The 21,786-nt window shown below is 43.0% G+C and overlaps 1 protein-coding gene across 2 annotated transcripts in view; it reads left to right on the top strand.

Moving 5' to 3' along the window:
* Positions 1–12,124: 12,124 nt before the first annotated feature.
* FGF10 (fibroblast growth factor 10) overlaps positions 12,125–21,786 on the top strand; it is a 179,891-nt gene continuing 170,229 nt past the window's right edge. Inside the window, exons 1-2 of one of the 2 annotated variants that reach the window (XM_030193111.1) lie at positions 12,125–12,264; positions 12,599–13,230. In XM_030193111.1, coding sequence (XP_030048971.1) covers positions 12,942–13,230 — 289 coding nt within the window. In that variant the 5' untranslated portion in view covers positions 12,125–12,264; positions 12,599–12,941. Of the gene's footprint in view, positions 13,231–21,786 lie in introns of both variants that reach the window. The other variant, XM_030193112.1, reaches the window with a different exon arrangement.

Genomic DNA, 21,786 nt, shown 5'->3' with positions numbered 1-21,786 from the left:
CAGGGTTCAGTTGGTGTAGATGCTCACACTTATAAGCGCTATTCTATAAACAGTGCTTAACTTTGAGCACCATTTATAGAATAGTACTAAGCATAGGCGCTGACTCCGTGGGTGCTGTGGGTGCTTGAGCACCCCCAATATTTCACCCACCGGAACCAGAAGTTCCCTGGCCTTCGCCAGCCTGACCTGCCCGGTGCCTGCCCTCGCCTTCCTGTGTGCCACCCAGAATTTTAAAAGTCATCTTACCTCGGGGACCCGGTGGCAGCAGACAGTGAAGGGTGTGCAGGCTCGGCACTTCAGCCTTCCCTTCTCTCTCTCAGCTCTGGTCCCGCTCTCATTTCCTGTTTCCACAAGGGCGGGACCAGAGCTGAGAGAGAGAAGGGAAGGCTGAAGCGCCAAGCCTGCACACCCTTCACTGTCTGCTGCCACTGGGTCCCTGAGGTAAGATGACTTTTAAAATTCGGAACTCAGAGGGAGGGAGGGAGGGAGGGAGGGAGGGAGGGGGCCTGGAACTTTGGAACTCAGAGGGAGGGAGGGGGGCCTGGAACTCGGAGGGAGGGAAAGAGGGGGAGGGGGGACAGGGGAGGAGGAGGGGGATAGGGGGGAATACACCACCTGTAAAAAAAAATGTCAGCACCCCCAATCATTTTAAAAAGTTGGGTCCTATGGTGCTAAGTGCATTTTTTGGGCACCGATCTTTCACTACCATTTATAGAATTTAGTCCTATATCTACCTGATGCATCTCTTTATGAGTTAGATGATGGAAGAAACCCACCTACATAATTTATATTACTTTGATTCTTGCAATTCTTTTGCTGAGTAAGTTGTTTTCACTATGAAAACCTCAGTTATAACTGGTGCCTGCACTACTTATTATTATTTTTTTAATCCTTTGTCCCCTGTGCAATCATTAACCCTACTACTACTACTACTACTATTTAGCATTTCTATAGCGCTACAAGGCATACGCAGCGCTGCACAAACATAGAAGAAAGACAGTCCCCGCTCAAAGAGCTTACAATCTAATAGACAAAAAATAAATAAAGTAAGCAAATCAAATCAATTAATGTGAACGGGAAGGAAGAGAGGAGGGTAGGTGGAGGCGATACTAAAGTCACATTTTCAGGGAATAAGGTTGAATATAATTATCACGCCTGATCCCTCTTGCTGCCTCATTCCCCTGGAATCTGTATAGGTCACCCAAAGTGGGCATGCAATTTTGCACAAGTATTGCAGATACACATGCAAATTGATTAGCTAATTACGGGCCCTGTTTACTAAGGTGCATTAGTGTTTTTAGTGCACCTACACTTAGTGCGCGTGCTAACCATGTAGGCACCTATAGGGATATTGTAGGCACATACATGGTTAACATACATACTTGGTTAACGCACGTTAAAAATGTTAACACACCTATAACGCTGCTTAGTAAACAGGGCCCTAGGTGACAATCAGTTATTGGCCATTTTGAAATGAAACTCATTTTTGGATGATTGTGGGATACACATATGAATAATTAAATAAATAAAATTGGAATTAACAAGCACTTAATTGGCAGCAATTAGGAGTTATGCACAGATCTGCCCTATACCTTAACATTCACACCTAAATTTCATAGCATGCAGTTCCAAAAGGATATGGCCATGGGAAGTGCATGGGCAGGTGAGAGGCATTCCCAGAAATTAGATGTGATGTTATAGAATACCTGCATTTGTGCATTTGGCAAAATAAAAACAAGACATCATTTGCTAAAAAAAAAAAAAACAACTGAGTTTGAAGGTTCTTCCGAGTCCTCTTCTGGCTCAGATGGAGAATCAAAAGGAGTCTGTTTTATAGGAAGAGGCAGAAGTCGTAGGACAAACAAATGGAATATTGATCAAGAGCAATCAGAAGACAGACCACAGACAAGTCAACAGAAATCCAGAAGAATGTAAAGAACAAATTATCAAGAAGCTCCAAACAGCCCAAAGCACAGCAGCCAGACTCATATTTGGAAAAACGAAATGTGAAAGTGCCAAACCCCTAAGAGAAAAACTACACTGGCACCCACTTAAAGAATGTATTACGTTCAAAATCTGTACTCTGGTTCATAAAATCATTTACGGAGAGGCCCCGGTCTACATGTCAGACCTCATAGTCTTATCACCCAGGAATACTAAAAGATCAGCACGCACATTCCTGAATCTCCACTATCCCAGCTGCAAAGGACTAAAATATAAATTAACATATGCTTCCAGCTTCTCCTACATAAGCACGCAGCTATGGAATGCATTACCACTCGCCGTGAAAAAAATGCACAACCTAACCAACTTTCGGAGATCTCTGAAGACCAACCTGTTCAACAAGGCATACCACACTGATCCATCCTAATCACCAGACAACGAAACTCAAGCCTAAACTGGATAAAACCCAACTCTCTGCACGTGACTACCAAAGTCTACTTTATCACGAAAGAACTTTAACGCAATACCACTTTACCTCTTATTCCGAATATGAACTCTTTATACTTGGCTGTCAACCATGTCAATCACGATCTTAATGTAATACCACCTGTATCTCTCACTCCGGAACTGGCGATCGCCATGACGGAACAATGTAAGTCACATTGAGCCTGCAAATAGATAGGAAAATGTGGGATACAAATGCAACAAATAAAATAAGAATGTAGTTATAAATGTATCGTCCCATGAGTTGTCTCTGATGGAACAACAAGGTTTACTGAAAGGATTATCAACATTCAAGATTGACAAATTTCAAATTAGAACTGATATTGAGAGATTCTTTTGTAAACTACATATTTTTTCAGTAAACATCCTTCCACTGAAGATGGAGGCAGCTCTGTTGTCCGTAATCCTTCCAAATGGGTTTCACCTGGTAATCCAGACCCATTGCTTCAGGCATTTATGCCTGACAAAGGTTGGTATAAATGATCGTGCCCCAAATGCTCAAGCCCAAAGTTAGACATGAAGTGGGGATGGCACCTAGAAAATCCACATGGAAAAATTTCCACCTAAGCATATTATTGTTTGTTAAGTACAGTTAACAATGCTGATTGCCTTGTTAAGCCAATTAAGTTATTCATATTGTTATAGAATATGTTTGGATTTTGACATGGAACACTAGGGAGCTCATTTTGAAAAGAGAAAAACATCCCCAAACTGGCATAAATCTGCTTTTAGATGTTTTTCTCACAAAAAAAGTCCAAATTGTTTTTTTCAAAACCAAATTTTAGACATTTTTCTATGAAGTCCATCAGAAGTGCATTCAAATCACAAGGGAGCATGTCATGGGCATGTTAAGGGTGGGATCTGAGTATTCCTCACAACAGGAAAACAGGTGGAAACACAACTTCAAGAGATCAATCCAGGACAAGAGGTGAGATGCTCCAAAAAAAACTTTATTGAGGACCCAACACGGTCCGTGTTTCGGTTTTTTAAAAAAAACCTTCATCAGGGGTCAATCAGTAGTTGCACAGGAGATATACTGACAGACAAAGGAGCTCGTAAAAATGTAGTCTCTTGAATGAAAATAGAAAGTGTTGCCTCGTACCAACAGATTCAATTTTACAAAAAGGCACTACCTAATGCAGAGCCTCTTGTAAAATATATATATAAAGACACGTGCATTTTGCCAGAATGTATACTGGGAGCAACAATTTCAAAACCTACATGTACAGAAAAGGAGTTGCCTTGTTCAGCAGCCTCTACGTCCAAGTACCCACGATTATATGAGGACATGCCAATTTTCACTTCCTCCACATACATGTGTTGGCAACTGGAAGTGCCATCTATATTCTAGACAAAGATGCACCCAGTTAAGGAGTGAAGCCCCAAAAGTTATGTTGTTTTTTTTTTAAATTTCAAAGGAAATAAAACATATAGGGAGGCTAAGCACACTTGTCCTCTTAATCACTTCTTTCAAGCACTGACTGAAACAAGCACCTTATAGAAGCGTATGCTTGCCTCAGAGCACATATAGGTCTGTCCTGGTCATGCATTTTGTCATTATGAATGGCAGTAGGGAAGAGCAATAATTTAGCACAGTGAAGCATGATAGCTGCCCAATCTACTAAGCTCCCGTGCTGCCCTACAGATCTGTTTCTCTCTTCTCATGATCTGCTTGTTCCCCTTCTCTCCAAAGGGGGATGAACTATGCTTCTCGCTACTCTGCTCCAGCAGGTCTGTCACTTCAACCTACCACCTCCATATCTATTGATTCCTTGTACCCCCCCCCCCCCCCCCCTTTTTGACCTCCATGCTGTACCACTGGATCCACTGCTTCCATGTTTCTTCCTGATTTCCACCCCTTTCTCCTTAGCTACTATTAAACATCCATCCACCATTACCTGTTTAAGTTCAGATTCACTCCTACCCCATCCAATGTGATGTTATTTGGTCACTTGTTCTGCCTTTTAGCATTCAGATTATTATTAAATATCACAGCAGTCAGAGCAATACTATTCTTCTTAACCTGCAAACTATTTAAATATTTTTTAATAAATGCTCATTCTTTTATGTGAACCATGGAGTCATTTGAAACAGGTTTATTCCAAGTTTATTTGGGGCCCTTTTTCTAAGAACTATTAAGCGCTAACATGCAACTAACACTGCTCAAAATGGTGATACCATGGGCCATGATCAAGCATCCTGTGGTATGCATGTGCTAACTGCATGCTAAAATAATGTTTAATTTCCTTTTTGAGGGGGGGTGTCTAGGGGGAGGAGAGTAGACATTCCTGCACTAATCAGCTCAGCTACCTTATGGCATGCTGATTATTTATTTATTTGGATTTTGCTCACACCTTTTTTAGTAGTAGCTTAGGGTGAGTTCCATTCAGGTGCACCAGGCATTTCTGTATCCCTGGAGGGCTCATAATCTAATTTTGTACCTGAGGCAATAGAGAGGTAAGTGACTTGCCCAAGATCACAAAGCACAACACTGGGATTTGAACTGGCCACCTCTTGCCGTCAAGATTGGTACTCTAACCACTAGGCTACTCCTCCACAGGAATGGTGTGTGAGTCCTTACCACCTAAAAATTGGGTGGCAGTAAATGCACTCACCATTTTTTTTAATAGTCACACACTAGCATATGGCCATTAATACAAGAAATAAAGAAAAGCTATTTTTATGGCTGCAGGGCCTTGGCATGGGGAAAAACTCATGTAAGGGTATGCTAAAGCAACTTTTTACTACAGCTTAGTAAAATGACCCCTTTATTTCTGGCATCCATTGGGGATGCCATCTAAGTGGTTTATAAATTCACAATAAAATCAAAGGTCAATACTACACAATTATGTCATGGTGAGATTTAACATCACTGGATACTACTAAAGGCTATTTTGTCTGACTCCCTCCCTCTTCCTCCCTATCCTTATATACCCCAGTCAGCCACAAATTTAGAACAAGCCATTCTGCAATAGATGATTACTCCTTGCTCATTTTTGTCTGGCCTTCTGGAGAATTTTCTACTGAATTCACATGGATGATGCCTCATTTGAAATTTCTTGAGTTAAATCTAAGTGTTCCTGTGTAATAAATTTTGCACTTTTGAACATTGTTAAATGTCAAGAAAGATAGCATTGTGTAATTTCCATCTGTCAAAACAATAAAACAACTGAAAAAGCTAGTGCCAGAGATGTGCTATGAATCCCACTTTTTCTGAGGTTTTTTTTTTTTTAATATATCTTTGTTAGCTGAAGTGAATGCATGTCTCACAGTTAGCCCTATTTCTATTCAAATTGACAGGACACAGTTTGAAAATGAGGCTCTACTTTCATTCCATTTAGCTTATATGCATAGAGCAAAGAGATAAGATAACAGGGAGGTAAAGGCGGTAGGAAAAATGAGAAAATTTTAGAGGTACCACTCTAGCCTAAGACCAGTACTCAGGGCTAGAAACAATTAATAAAGGAACCCATTAAGGTCTGATTATTGCTTCTCAAAGGGAGGTTGAATTTCAGCCCTTTGAAGTAACTGAGAATGATTCAGGCCTCATTACAGAGATATAATCTACATTCATACATTTATGTTAGTGATTCAAATCTATTGGGACAGATTGAATTCCGTTAAATAGAGCATCTTTCCTGTTTAACTTTTCTCAGGCTTTCTCAGGCTAACCCAAGAGGTGACCTAACAATACAGACTGGTGGGGTATTTAGGACTTCAACTGTGCAATAAGAAAAGGCTATACAGAAAGCAGTAAAAGAAAAAAAAAGAAAGATATCATCTAAAAAGCCATGTCGGCTTTTCATTCGGCCCCTGTTTTGTAAATGCTCTCCCTGTCATCTTACAACAGGGAGAAAAGGGCTATGTTTCACAGTATTTTAAAGCCGAGTAGCATGCCTGCCCTGTCCAGACCTACTAAGAGACTTTGGAAGAAAAGGTTTAACTATTAGCTGCATGTCAAACAGAACTCTGGATTGTGTCCTTCCTAAGCACCCAAACTCAATTGTATCCTGGGAAAGAAATATAAATGATCACATGCAGAATTTGACTAGTGCATACACTATATGATGCTTTACCAAATGCAAAAGTCTGTGCTGTGTTTAATTAGTTGTCAGCTTAAATATGAGGATTCCAGCTGAACTTCTTGGCTGAAAGTCAAGTCCTTGGACAACTGCATACAGAAGCGTATACTTCAGGAATTAGCCCAAGCTGAATGAGTTATCAGATTGATATTTTCTTTTTAAAGGATGAGGAATTCTTTCGTAAGCGGTATGCTTTGTTGCCATATCTTTTTAAAAATATAAATACTGCAAAAATCAGATATAATAGACATGCGATAGGACGTAATTTCTAGGATCCATATCGGCCACCATATTCTGTTTCTAGAAAATTAAAATGCAAGAGCTTTTAAGGCGTGTTGGCTGAATGGAAATCTTTCCTAAATTTGACATTTTCTAAAGAAGAGGAAAGATTGATTCTAAAGGCCATTGTTTCATTTGCATAGAACCAAAACAGCATCCTGGAAGAGAAGCATCAGTGGACAGCAGAATTAGTTGCGAGCACTGTACAATTTTTATATATGTGAAGTTAGTAATATTTATTTTAGCTCAACTAAAAACAAGCAACCCATCCAACGGTTTTCTGCCTAAGAAATGTTTAAAAGACAGATTGGAAATGGATAACATACTTAAATGGATAATCATACAACCTTGTAAATGTAATCGAATCAATGTAATCTCTGTTAAATGTAAGCCACATTGAACCGAAACTCATTTTTGTATAATTGTGGGATACAAGTATGAATAAATAAAATAAATAAAGATAAATAACAACCTGGTAGGTTGTGTGGTAGATCAAAGCAGATAACATATTAACCCTTGGAGCCAGGACCCGTTCAAGCAGGCATGCCCCTCCCACTCCCAATTACTTTGTTTCCCCCCCCCCCCCCCATACCTCATCAATCAATATCTCTTCTGCACACAATTGTGGGATAATCATAGGCCGCAGCTTGATTTATTAACATTTAAACTTTCAATTAACATCAGTAAAGGATAACCCCACCCCCAAGCTACAGTTGTCAAAGCATAACATCAATAGTTGCCCCCCCCCCCCCCCCGCCGCTTGCCATGATAGCAAAGCAGCAACTTCCGCTTCCTGCTGTCACCGCAACTCTTCCTCTTCCCGGCTCCGCCCTAACAGCAAGAGCCCTGGCTTGTGTGGACCTCCACAAATTTATTCTGGGTCACCCGACCCGCCTTTAATGACCTGGCTCATCCTCATGAGCCCTTGCTCCTGTAGCTCCGGTTTTTGCCGCTGTGACAACTCCAACGCCATTCACCTAAAAAAACAAATTCTACAACACAACAAAGGAAGCCTCGCCCCCTCAAATTAAAAGTGAGGGCGGGAGGGAGGGTACCCAGCTGTCTGGCCACGGGGCGGCGCACCAAGCGCCTGCACAGTACACCTCAAAAACCCAATCCTCCTGCTGCAACCGTAAACAAATCGAGATCCACATTAGACACTTCCTCGCTCTGAAGCACTATAGTACCATTGAATGCAGACAAGAACTCCAACCACATACGCAGATCACGGTGAACTCCAGAGAACAATCGCACATAATTTTGCATGTCGGGTCATCCTAATGGGTCGTACCTTTTCGCGATGCCTGGCTTTTGCGACATCCAGGGTCACAAAGCCTCATTGTTATAGTAACTATGTTACTATGTTACTATAACGATGAGGCTTTGTGACCCCGGATGTCGCAAAAGCCAGGCATCGCGAAAAGGTACGACCCATTAGGATGACCCGACATGCAAAATTAAGGCTCCCCACCAGGGACTGAATGGCATGGAAGGGAGCCTTATGGACCTGTAATACTGCCATAATCTGCTCTTCCAACTGAGCCACCTTCTCCTACGGCAAATGGGTAACCATCCATACTGCGTCAATTTCAATGCCTAGGAAGGTGAGGACCGAAATAGGGCCCTCTGTTTTATCGAAGGCCAAAGGAATGCCACAGTCTTCCGCAACTGACATAAAGACTCTTAACAAATGATCGCAGTCCACGCCGTCGGACGCCCCCATGAACAGAAAATCAATAGTACACCAGACTGTTGAGCCCAGACCTCTGCGTGGTCACCCAGTGTACAAAGGAGCTGAAACCGTTCAAAGTAAGCGCATGAGACCAAACAACCCATCGGCATACATCGGTCAAAGTAAAATGACCCCTCAAAATGGAAACCTAGCAACGGAAACACAGAAGGGTGGATGGGTAGCAGTCTGAAGGCCGCCTCGATATCTACTTTTGCCAACTGCGTCCGGACACCACATTGGCGTACCAGCCTCACCGCACAGTCAAATGACGTGTACTGCATTGAGCAGAAGTCCTTGGGAATGCCCGCATTTACAGAACAACCTGTTGGGTACGATAGGTTGTGAATGAGGCGGAATTTTTCTGGCGCTTTCTTAGGTATAACCACCAAAGGAGAGATCATAAAAGATGGAAAAGGACGACAATCGAACGGACCGGCAATCTTGCCCAACTCAGTTTTTTCCTCACCACCTCCGGCAGCCAAGTGGTAGACATCGAGTTCCGCACCCAATTATTGACCAACCGACCCTGGAATGGAACGACAAACCCTTCCGTGAAACCCTTCCCTAATATCTCCACAACCTCCCTGACCAGGTACCGATGGAGCAATGGGTGCATCGTATTGAGCCTCACTGGCGTAGGGGCACGGCTAAACCAATTATGGCTTAGTGACGGATGGTCCCCCTCACCCCTTCTTCAGACATTTTGCCGTGGCGTGTCCTTGGCCACAGGCGGAACAGACGTGTAAAAACTTGCAATCAGGAAAGGGACAGGAAGCTCTGTTGAACCGCCAACACACCTCAGAGGATGAAACTGATCTGGCTCCTTGGGCACCGACCCCCATACTCGAGGCCCGAAAGAACCCACCCAGAGTCGCAAGAGTGAGCCCTCCTTTGCCCGTCCCCCCCCCACCCCCAAGCCGATGACCGAGGAGCCATGTGAACCAACCATAAGTTGATATCCTGTGTCCCCCGGGACATATGGAGGTTCTCTTCCCTCTTGTCCTTGAAGGGTCCATCGTAGTTCAGCCACAACCACCCCCAGAAATGCTGAAAGGCGTCCAGAACCATGTCCGTATATGCTAACAAAAGGCCATACTGGCCCGGGTCACGACGTTCGCACCCAATTAACCACCATTTTGGCAACCTTGCATTCCCTCTGACCCTCGGCCTGTGTCTTCTCTTTCTTCTTAGCCTTCCAGCGCCCCCTGCCCTCCAGCAACCGAAATATATCTATACACTTCCTCCACCTGATCTTCCTACACAACGAGCGCGGGACCTGCTCCCATAACTCTGAAAGGGCCACCAAGGCAGGTGGGCCCCTCATCCCCTCTCTGTCAGCCATCGCCAACTCCGGGGGGGACGGAGAAGAAGAAGAGGAGGATGTGGAAGAAGAGGAGTCAGAAGAAGAGGAAGAAGCCCTATTCTATTTTCCCTTACCCCTCTTTTTTCGCCGCGCACCCCTGCCCCACGCCCGAGTAAAAGCCGATCTAATACCTGATCCTGAAGCTCCAGCACCTGCCATGGATGTCCCCGGGACTGCAGCAGGGCCATCTCCAAATGCTCTCTCTGGTTGCACTGCCGAGTCTATGATGAGCGGGGTCCGCTCCCGACCTGCCGCTGCAGATGTAGAGGGGTGTTCCGCTGTCCTATGCTCCACCTGGCCGGTCATGCCTGATACCGGCTCTGCACCCTCCACTGAGCTCTGCACCTGCAAAGACAAAAAGGAAGCAGCAGCAGGACCAGCCTCTCTGACTCCCGACCCTGCCCCAGCCCCTCGGGACGCTTCAGGCACAGGCCCCAGGGAACCCCGGGAATGCCCAATGTGTATCCACTAGTGGGGGAAACCGGCCCAGGGGGCCACTGGGGAAGGGCAACAGTCACTGCCCACGGGGGCAAATATAGGGCGGCCAAGGGCCCCACGAATAGGGGCCCCATCCTGTCGAGGAGCCACCTATGCTTGTAGGGAACCCCCCCAGAGCCCCCCCGGTATAGCACAGGAAGGCTGTGAGTGCCCAACAATCACAGCCACACTCTCCGCCCTTTGTCTACCCATGGGCTGTGAACCCCCAGGAGGCAAACCGGCCAGGCCACCATGCGTCTTGTCTGGAAAACCCGCCGCCCTCTCCTCCGCCGAAACCTCCATGCAGGCAGCAGATGGAGGGGGAGGATTTACCACGGACTCCCCGCACAAGCCCCCCCTCATCTGTCCCCCCCCCCTCTCAAAGCCAGCCCTACCATATAATAAAGGGCAGCTGTGCCCACTGGCAGCTCCACTGCCCCCGATCTCTGCGGCCCCCTCGCCTTAGAACCCACCCCTGCTTGCTTGACCTGGCTGGAGGAGTTTTTTCCTGATGCTTCCTGCCTGCCCCCATTGCAGCTTCTACTGCAATTGCAGACCTGGTTATATAAAGGCACTGATACCTCCCCTGCATTCACCCGCCCTGAACTCTCTTCAAGGGAGTCACTAGCGCAGAGGGACACCTCTGCAAGCATGTCCTCCTCCTCCCCAGCAGCTCCATTGCCCAAAGCTGCCTCCGAGGATCAGGAAACGCCCTGAACCTCGGAGGAAGCCCAGCCTTTATTCTCTCCCAACTGCCCCGCCCCCAGGAACCTCTCCTCCAATCGGAAACAAGAATTGGGCTCAAGGGCTGGCTGGCTTCTTTTAAGCCAACCAATCATTCCAGCCCCTCAGCCCTCTGGCCGAGAACACTGACCCCACCCACGCACTCCCTCCTTTCTGCCCAGAGCCTTCCCAAATGGGCCCAGCCCTCATTTAACTGGGCCCGTCGAGACAAGATCTCGGGTCTTTCTTTCTTTGCTTGAAATGTTGAGGTTTTTAAACCAGTGACGATTTCACTATTTTTGTTCTTCTACACTGTTTCCTGATGTACACAGCTTCTACTGGGCATTATTCTTTTATCCTAGATCATAAGAATGACCATCAAGCATGACACACTGAATGCTAGCTGTTATACACAATATTTTCTCTCATGAATAAAATTATATGTCTAGTGAAACTCAGTTACACATTAGCATTAAAAAAAAACATTTGAGTGAATTAGAAAAGCAATATTTAAAAGAAATGCAGTTTTACAGAGAAAAAATATGTTCATTATGTTAAGAAATGGGAGGGAAACAGACATCAGGCATTCAAGCAGATTTTATGGTGAAATCTTTGCACTAGTTCTTGGATTGTGACTTCTGTTAGCAATTAGACATTGGTCGCTGAGGTCCCTGTTCTCCTTTTAGGAAGTTGGGGGGGGGGGGGACTTGAAGAGTGCAGATAAATCTTGCACACTTAAAAGAAAGAGCAGGCTGAAGTGTGAACTTTTTATTCTGGCAAGGGAAGCAAGACTAAACGGCTCATTAAATCTGGACCTCCTTGGAAGCTAGCAGAGGTTAAGAAAAGGAAGCTAATGAGGTGTTTCTCACCCCCTTTGAGCAGCGCCCAGTCTACCCTTGTTTGCAAAATATTCTTTCTTTTAGTGAGCAGCGGAAAAAGTCAGCAAGCAACAAGCTCCAGGTGGCTCTCAAGCACTTCACTGCCAAAAAAAGAGAGCCTTCTCTAGAAAACAAGTTAAAAAGGGGCTCCCTAGAGGGGATTGGTTCAGCCTGGAAGACAGCAAAATTAGTAAAGCATGAGTACACAACACATGCTGGTGGCCAGCGTTCGGTGGAGAACTGCTAACAGGAATTAGCAAAAACTGATGGCTACAGAGCAGGGTAGGAAGCTGCGATTTGGTTTTGCACACACGAATTCTTTTTACTGCACTACAGGGTTTCAGATGTCCACCACGGTTTGACCTCTGGGAGCAGGCTGATCACCAGAGGCACATCCCTCCTCTGTGTTGTAATCGCTAACATTCAGGGCTGCAGCTTCCAACCTGTTTACAGCAAAGCTTAAGAAACATTACTTCTGATTCTTCAAAGCAAACTGCTCTCCCTAGGCTGACAATTAGCTGAAGGATTTACAGCTGGCTTAAGTATTCAACGGAGTCCAGAAAGGCTCAGTTTTACTTTAAACTCTGACTTTGCTGTCATCTCTTTTTTTTTGCAGGCGTTTTTGCGGTCTAGCGCAGCGAGGAAGCCAATGATGGAGAAAGCAAAAGACATTTGAGAATTGCATCGAAGAGTTAAAAAAGAAAAGAAGAGAATCTGAGGAGAGAAATCTAACCACAACGACTGTGACTGGAGATCTCGGAAGAGTAAAGGATTAAACGTCGCAGTCCAGAGGTGACTTGTCACCTGAGTTATGGATGTTGGTGCACCGACTTCAACCAGTGTCAGAGTCCGTACTGAGTTAGCCAGCCATCAACTCACCCCTGGTCCCTTTCAAGGTTTTATCCGTCCAGCATGTTTCTTTTGCTGAGAGGTTTTCTGTCGCCCACAGTTCCAGTACAATGTGGAAATGGATACTGACACATGGTGCCTCTGCCTTTTCACACCTGCCTTATTTTCTGCTGCTTTTCTTGGTCTACTCTTGGTCTGTCACCTGCAATGACATTGACAGAGGCATGCTGTCCCTGGAGGTCACCAACTCTTCCTCCAGTGCCGGGAGACACGTGCGGAGCTACAACCACCTCCAAGGAGATGTGCGGTGGAGAAAGCTTTTTTCCTTCACCAAGTACTTTCTCACCATTGATAGAAATGGCAAGGTCAACGGGACGAAGAAGGAGAACTGCCCGTACAGTAAGTAACAAATCCCTACAAATCTGATCCAGATGGTTGAAGTTAAATATTTACTTCTAAAAGTCCTGTAAAATGATTAAGTTGAATATTTTTACACTTAAGACACGAGTTTGTATATGTAGAGCTAACACCGCTTGTCTTTTCTGTTTGAAATCGCTGGACTCCATAGTGGCGAGGAAAAAAAGTACAGCAGAAATGTTGTGCATGGAAGTAAAAGTTTATTTGAACTTGTCAAGCTGTAAATGCATGCCTTTATGTATTCTGCACGTCAGGAGATCTACCCAAAGTTGGACAGAGGGGTTATGCACATGCAGGGGGATGATCAGAAGCAAACGCCAGCGCTAGAGGCTGTTAGCGCCATACTAGTGCCGGCGTTTGCTACCACCCTTATATGGTGTGTAGCCCCACCCAGCGCATCCCAGGATACACTGGGCAGGGCTGGACGCCGCCATTTTGCGGCATCAAAGGAAGAGGAGGGAGGCAGGCTACCTTCCTCCTCCAACCCACAAGGTAGGGGGTGGGTAGGCAGGGAGAGGGGGGCAGATTGATCACTGGTCCACCAGGGACCCTTTGCTGGGGGGTTGGGGGGGCTGGAGACCCACCAGATCCCCAGCCCTCCCTGAACCTAGAGAGGATCGTCGGGGGGGGGCAATGGTCCAACAGACCTCCAGCGGACCTCCAGCCCCCCCCTGTCGCTGGGGGGGGGGGGGTTGGTCACCCACTGGGCCACCAGGGACTGGCTGCACATGTTGAGGGGAGTTGGGGGGCTGGAGACCCACCGAATCTCTAGCCCTCCCTGAACCTGGGGGGGGGGATTGTCGGGGGGACCGGAGGTCCGCCAGACCTCCAACCCCCCGTTGCTCGGGGCAGGGGTAGTTGGGGCTGGTGGTCCCATGGACCTCCAGCCCCTGTGTTTGACAGGTTTTGGCTTTTGATAGCCCAGACCTGTTAAACAAGTGCGGGAGGATTGTGCTGAGCGCATGCTCAGGCACAATTCGCTCGCACTTCTACCTCATGATCAGCGATAATTGCGTACTTAAATTTGCATGCAATGATCATAGGTCTAATAGCGCCCCGCACTGTTCCAGCACTATTTTTGGAGCGCTGTTTGGAACAGTGTTTTTTTTTTTTTACCTCTTGCGGCCTGTAAGCAAGATTCGAAAAGATTAGACTAGTCTAAAAAGAATTAGGCATCACAGTGGTCTTAACTTATGAGGTCTTAAACTTTGAAGCGTGTTTCTGTGGAGGGTCTATGTGATCCATGCTGATGGAGTTAACTTTTATGAGATCTGTAGAACACAAGGGAGTTTCAGGCTCTGGCAAAGGTAAAACAAAAATCCTCCAGACTTGATGTAGTGTGGGTGTTGAAGTAGATCCCCGTAGACATAAAATTGAAAAATGGTTGCCTGGGCACTGACATTTGTCACCGAAAGCCGTCTGATGAACACAGTGGGGTTAGCATCACACAACTGAAAGACGAGGAAAACACTTTTTTTTTCTTATAATGAGTGATGAACTCTAATTCAGACCAAAGCCTTTCTTGCCAAAACATTGTAAGCTTGAAAGTCTGTTTTTCTTTTTTTTCAAAAGTTTGAAAAGAAAGAAGTGATACAACAGGCAGATTTTTGCAGTCTCTCACAAGTCTGCTTTTAAGACAGCACTGCAGCAATTTGAGACAAGCCCAAAAGCTTCTCTTGAAGTGCCAAATTAACCTTGGGATGGACTACTTAACAGAGACTGCGAGTTTGAGTTGCTTGAAAAGATTCCCGGTGAACTGTGCATGCAGTAGGAGGTTGGTTTAATTCCTGGAAGAGTTAAGGGATTGGCCGCTTCAAATCCAAATAATGTTCCCGCTGAACTCTTAGGACCCTATTGGACAAGTGCCCTTGAGGAGTGGGCTGTTTTTAGAGTATTTAATGTAGCCCCTCTGATGATCAGGGCCTCCTCAGAGGTGGCTTACCCACCCATCCGCCCTATGTGTAGTTTGTGATGGGCTGGATCCTGTGAGGCTGGATGTAACATATAGTAAATGACGGCAGATAAAGACCTGTATGGTCCATCCAGTCTGCTCAACAAGATAAACTCATTTTACATGGTATGTGATACTTTATATGTATTTATTTATTTAGATTTTGCTCACACCTATTTCAGTAGTAGCTCAAGGTGAGTTACATTCAGGTACACTGGATATTTCTTTGTCCCAGGAGGGCTCACAATCTAAGTTTGTACCTGAGACAATGGAGGGTTAAGTGACTTGCCCAAGGTCATAAGGAGGAGCAGTGGGATTTGAACCAGCCACCTCTGGATTGCAAGACTGGTGCTCTAACCACTAGCAGGGCACAGACTGTAAAAGTCTGCCGAGCACTGTTCTTGAACTTTCCATATCTATTCAGTTACGATCAGGGTGTAGACCATAGAAATCTGCCTAGCACCGGTTTTGCTTCCCAGTTACCAGTGTTGCCACCCAATCTCCGCTAAGATTCCGTAGATTGTGGTGGAGGGTGGCTAGGGTTGTCGCAGCGGCGAACACCCGAGCTACAGGGGTCGTGACTCATGGGGAATGAGCCATAACAATAAGCAGGGGACAAAATTGATTATCAGGGTGGGTCACAAGACCATGAAGGCCCATGCCTGCACCAGGGCTCTTGCTGTCAAGGTGGAGCTGTGAGAACTGAGATTGGCAGCAATGGATGTGGTACTTAGGTGACAAGGCGAGTCGCTGGTGGTATTTTCTGTAACAGTTTAAGTGTAGCTCAGGGTGTTACTGGTCAGATTTTCTGGTTGACAATTTAAGAGCTGTGAATAAACAAAGCTGCAGCCTACTGTTTACTTCCAGTTTCTGTGGTGTTGAATTATGCTAAACAGTGTCTGGACTTAAAGCAGGTATGAGTTAGGAAGGGGTGAAACATGTTAAAATAAATGCAAAGGGTAAAGATATGTGTGGGGGGGGGGGAGGGGTGATAAGGATTTCGTAGATAAGGAAGCCCTAGCTCAAATTGTTAGTCTTCTGCTCCTCTGGTCTCGGGTAACACTATCCACATGTCTGCATGTGGTGTCCTCTCTCATACCCTACTTCTGAAGGCTCTCATTTGGCTTTGCTTAATTCTTATAGCACTGCAAATATCTGGCATGTATTCACACAGTCCTGGCACAAGTATCACTGTTATGTCCGTTTCTTTTACAGTATAGTTAGGACCATAAGTTTCATTTTAAACCAGGCTCTGTTTTTTCATTCAGGCATGTTGCGTGATCTAATCGCTTTTCTAGGTTATCTCAAGTCACCAAATTTATACACAATGAGTGCCTCACTCTTTTAAATAATACCTCCTTTATTTAGATCGTAGCACACTGCGAGGAAGCCAACATTGTCAAACTATTTCAAATGACAGCTCTAAACATTGTGACTAGAAATGACACTGTGTAGCTTGTTGAATTCAACCTTATTTGGAGATCCCGCCAACTGACAAACAGCTGGGGTAACCAATAAGTGTTGTCTGGATCAGTAAGTAGAGAGTACCTACTGATTATACTCCTGTGACGTGTATGGTATCATAGTCTATCTAAAGGAAAACCATAAGCTCAGCTGTTTCAATTAATCTAACGTACAGTGCTTTTTAAACTAACAATAATGAGTGCATGTTCTTTTTCAAAGCTGTCATGGATTCTTGCTTTCAGTTTTTTCTGATTTGAATTTAGCCATTTGTTTTCATGGTCGTTGTTTATCTATGCATCTATGCATCTATGTATGTATGTTTGCAATATTACTATATTAGAAAGAGGGGGTTGTTTCCTGTCTTTTTAGTTTCTGTTTCTTGTTTGCTGGAAGCTACTTTCATCCAGCTTTCATCCAGCGTGGGTAGGACTCATTAATCTTTGTGAATCGATTTTGATTGTTTTCAAGGGATTTAAGTGATGCTGTTAGCATGCAGGCAAGCTAACAAGGCAGACTGATTGTGTCAGGCTAAAAATTAAAAGGTATATAGCAAACTAGTCTCAACATCCTAGTTCTTAAACAAATCATTTAAGTGTATATGAGTCTGGATTTGTTCAATATAATTTAGACCATACACTGTTTTTGGTTTGTTGAAGAGTTGAGAATTTTTTTTCACAACGCTGAAGAATGACATGCAGATTGTGGATGCTTATTAGCCATGAAAGATAACACTAATGCTAGAAGCTGAGCAGTAATAGCAATTGTAGAAAATTAATCTAAACTTTGAATAATTATGAATTAGTACTTATAAGCTTGTTGTCTTAAAGCTTTGCTCATCCCATCAGAGAACATAAACCATTTAACCAGAGTTGTTTTTTTTTTTTAATCATTTGCTGCAAAATAGTGCTGCTTTAAAAAGAGAATAACCATGATCATTTTCATTTAAGAGCATCTGTGTCAAATAAAATATTACAAATGAAAAGGATAGGTTTTATGTCTCATGTTTTCAACTGTATTTGCATAACTGAAATGTTACCATCATTTCCAGCAGGATGGATTCAGTGCAAGTACATGTTGTCATTAAAATACTGTGGTGTTTAACTTTTGAACTGGGATTAACTGTTAATTCAAAATCACATATCTTTAATCCATCTTGTTCATTGGTCAGTATATGAAGTTTTACTTTTAAAAAAAAAATTCAAATTAAAAGCATAATGCTGATTATTACTTATATAGCTGTAATAATACATGCAACATACTGCCAGAACATTACTCTTTCCATAGATTTTGCAACAAATGTTGTATGGTGGATTGATTTCTTTTCTTACAAATCTTATCAGACACAAAAACAATGAGACTGAAGCCTAACACTTCCTATATAGAACACATACATACAGTATTTCATTGGGATTTCATGCCAGTACCTTCACTATCAATTATTCTGTCATCTTCACTGCAAGACAGAGCAAAGTATCTGTCTTTTTTCAGGGCTAAAATATTTTGATCTAAAGCCAGGAATATCCAAATAATAAATGTATAGGAAATATATCCCTGAATGTCTAGAATTATTCAAATTCTTTCCCATGGCGGTTTTTATTTTTTGTTTGTTAAAAAAGAAAAAGAAAGAAGAGATCTTACCATTTCCCAGAAGTTACATGCTCTGGTAGACCTTATCTTTACCGCTGAAAGTACATGCTGTGATGAGTAATTAGACAGTTAAATATTCATTTACTAATGGATTGTTGCCAGTAGAAACTTAAAGAAATGGTCATTGGTATGAAATACTGAAAAAGAAATAACTATCAAAACTCCATGGAATCCAAACTGTTGAAGCAATAAAAATATGGTATGATATAGAATTGAAAATACAATGCTATGAAATATTGCAGAGACATTCACATATCACTAAGCTTGAAGAAATGTTGATTGATAATTTTATATTATATTCCTCAGAAAATTTCTTTGACGAGTGAACAGGAGGGTTGTCTGATGGGTTGGTCTCATCTGGAAGTACAGATTTAACAGGTGTTTTGTTTTTTGTTTGTTTGTTTTTTAGAAATTTGTAAGGATACTGCCCTAGCTATAAGATTGCCATTATGAAGACTTGTTGTTATTGTTGTTGTTGTTGTTATTTTGTATGTTTGTTTCTTTATTCTGTCATTTGAGAATATAGATTTCTTATTTTGTAGTCAGAACATACAAATATTTCCTTACGTGGCCTGAGTCACCCAGGCTTGGAATATATTGTTTTTATATTTTAGAACACATGTATTTACAGTAGGGAAAACCCTTTTTTTAGTGATTTCCCTTCATGTGCCTGGTTACCAAGGGGCCCTTATACTATGAAGCGGTAAAAGGGGTCCCAAGCTAGTGGCAGTGGATGTTTTTACCACGTAATGAGGCCCTTTTTGCTGCAGCGGGTTAAAAGGCTAAGGGCCCTGTTTACTAAGCTGTGCTGTAGGCACACTAGCATTTTTAGTGTATGCTAATGATAGAGAAACCCATATATTCCTATGGGTGTCTCTAGCATTAACGCACACTAATTTTTAGCACACCTTAGTAAACTGGGCCCTAAAAAAAAGAAATGGCCATGTGGTAAGATTGTACTTGCTATTTGGCCATGCAGGGGGGAGCCCTTACCACCACCCATTGAGGTGGCAGTATGGGCTCCCACACTAACCCAGTGGAAACCGGCCAGCGCATGGCTGGATAAACCCCTGTGAAAATATTTCACTCAAGGCGGTGTACAGCAGGTACAGTTTAACATAAAACTTACAACTTTGTTAACAGCATAACAATAGTAAAATAGCCAAGAATAAATATAAATACAATATTGAAACCTAATAATAGAACTATGGGCCCTGCTGTAGATAACTCGAGCTAATCTTTAGTAAAAGACCCCCTCAACTTGTGAAAAACAGGCTACCACAGAGCGTGTTAAAGCATTTTGTGGTATTTTCCCTGTTAGTGCATGCAAAGTGCTAAATACTGCTGTTTTGAATCTGGGTTTAGCTCACAGGAAGGTACCACGTTAAGACATGCTAAGCCGAAATTCTAACACCCTTTAGTAAAGGGACCCCAAACGTAGAAATCTTTGGTGAATCAGGCCTTATATGTTTTAAAATTCAATTAAAACACTTTTAAATTTAAGCACAAAACATGGCTTATATCTGTCATTAGCATGAGATGGACAATTTAGGTTTATTTTATAGTCTTTCACATTAAAACTCTACCACTCATTAGAGACTTCAGTCTGTTTATTTTCCAAAGTTACAATATTCTCCAGTGATTAACTGCATGCCAAATAAATGCATAACTCATCTGTAATCTGTGCTGTAAATACTACGTTCATTTTTCTGTATATTGTACCATAATATGATGCACATTCATGACAATTTTCTTCCATATAGAAAATAGGTCCAGTTTTCCTTTGAAAAAGTACTAGCAGATTCTCATTGGTAACACAGGAACACATATTTCTAACAACTTTTCCTGAGTGGATGCAAATACAGTTTGTAGAAATCTGCTTTGGTTATTACTGTGCAGCTCTTCTGAACAGCATTCTCATTGCACGTTACAAGAAAAGTGACAGGTGAATTGGGGATAAAATAAAGTTCTTTTTTTTTTTTTTTTTAAATAGTTGAAACTGTGCTGCCTCTGAATGTGAACTTCAAGATACTCCTAAGCACAAGCAAGGTGGCAGCAAACCAGAGAATGCAGTATTCATCCAGCCAGAAAAGAATAAGGAAATTGCTGTGATTATTCTGGGGACTTTACCAAATGACAGGAAAGAGACAAATAGTTCAATAGAAATATTTGTCTCTGGGAGCAATGCGTTCTGTCTGTGGTATTATCAACTTTGAAAAGAAAAAAGACCAGATGCAACATAAAAACAGTATAAATCTTTTTCTCAACTAGAATAGGTCATTAGGGAAAAATTAGCTGGCAAAGAAAATTCTACTACTTTTGATGTCCACTCTGAAATGATTCTTGCTGATCTCTCAGTGTTTTGTTGCTTCTCCGTTTAAGACATTGTGATGAAACAGTGGGTTTCTAAGCCTGTGAACTGTATTAATTATTTCATGAAGTGTATTCTTCTAATTGGCCAGCAAATGGCGTCTGTTTTGTGTTTTAGAGCTGTTGCAGAAAAGACTATTTTCTTTTCCAGTTTAAGCTTGTGAAAAGGCAGTTTGCAGTACCATTGGCCAGATACTTTCAAAGTTGGTACCCTGGGTACTGATTGGCCTTGGAGTTCAAATCTAGCCAGGTGGTAATGGATTTTCTCCAGTCTCGGTGTGAGGGTACATGTGTTGCCATATTGGGACAGACTGAAGGTCCATCAAGCCCAGTATCCTGTTTCCAGCAGTGGTCAATCTAGATCTCAAGTACCTGGCAAGATACCAAAACAGTACAATACATTTTATGCTGCTTATCCCAGAAATAGACTTGGGAAAATCCACTGCTTATTTTAACAATGGCTTATGGACTTTTCTTTTAGGAAGCTATCTGAACCTTTTTTAAACCCCGCTAAGCTAAATGCTTTTGCTATATTCTCTGGCAATGAATTCCAAAGTTTAATTACACATTGAGTGAAGAAATATCTTCTCCAATTCGTTTTAAATTTTCTACTTTGTAGCTTCATTGCGTGCCCTCTAGTCCTAGTATTCTTTTGGAAAGAGTAAGGAAGCGTTCATGTCTACCCGTTCCACTCCACTCAGTATTTTATATACCTCTATCATATCTCCCCTTACCCATCTTTTTCTCCAAGCTGAAGAACCCAAGCTGTTTCAGCCTTTCCTCATAGGGAAGTTGTTCCATCCCCTTTATCATTTTCATTGCCCTTCTCTGTACCTTTTCTAATTCCACTATATCTTTTTTGAGATGCAGTGACCAGAATTGCACACAGTATTCAAGGTGCGGTTGCACCATGGAGCAATACAAAGGCATTATAATATCCTCATTTTTATTTTCCATTCCTTTCCTAATAATACCTATATTCTATCTGCTTTCTTTGCCACTGCAGCACACTGAGCAGAGGGTTCAAAATATCATCAATGATGACTCCTAGATCCTTTTCCTGGTAGGTGACTCCTAACATGGAACCTTGCATTATGTAGCTATAG

The sequence above is a fragment of the Microcaecilia unicolor genome, chromosome 2 (genome assembly GCF_901765095.1).
Source record: "Microcaecilia unicolor chromosome 2, aMicUni1.1, whole genome shotgun sequence".
Taxonomy (NCBI): domain Eukaryota; kingdom Metazoa; phylum Chordata; class Amphibia; order Gymnophiona; family Siphonopidae; genus Microcaecilia; species Microcaecilia unicolor.
This window is presented reverse-complemented; position numbering and strand designations above follow the sequence as displayed.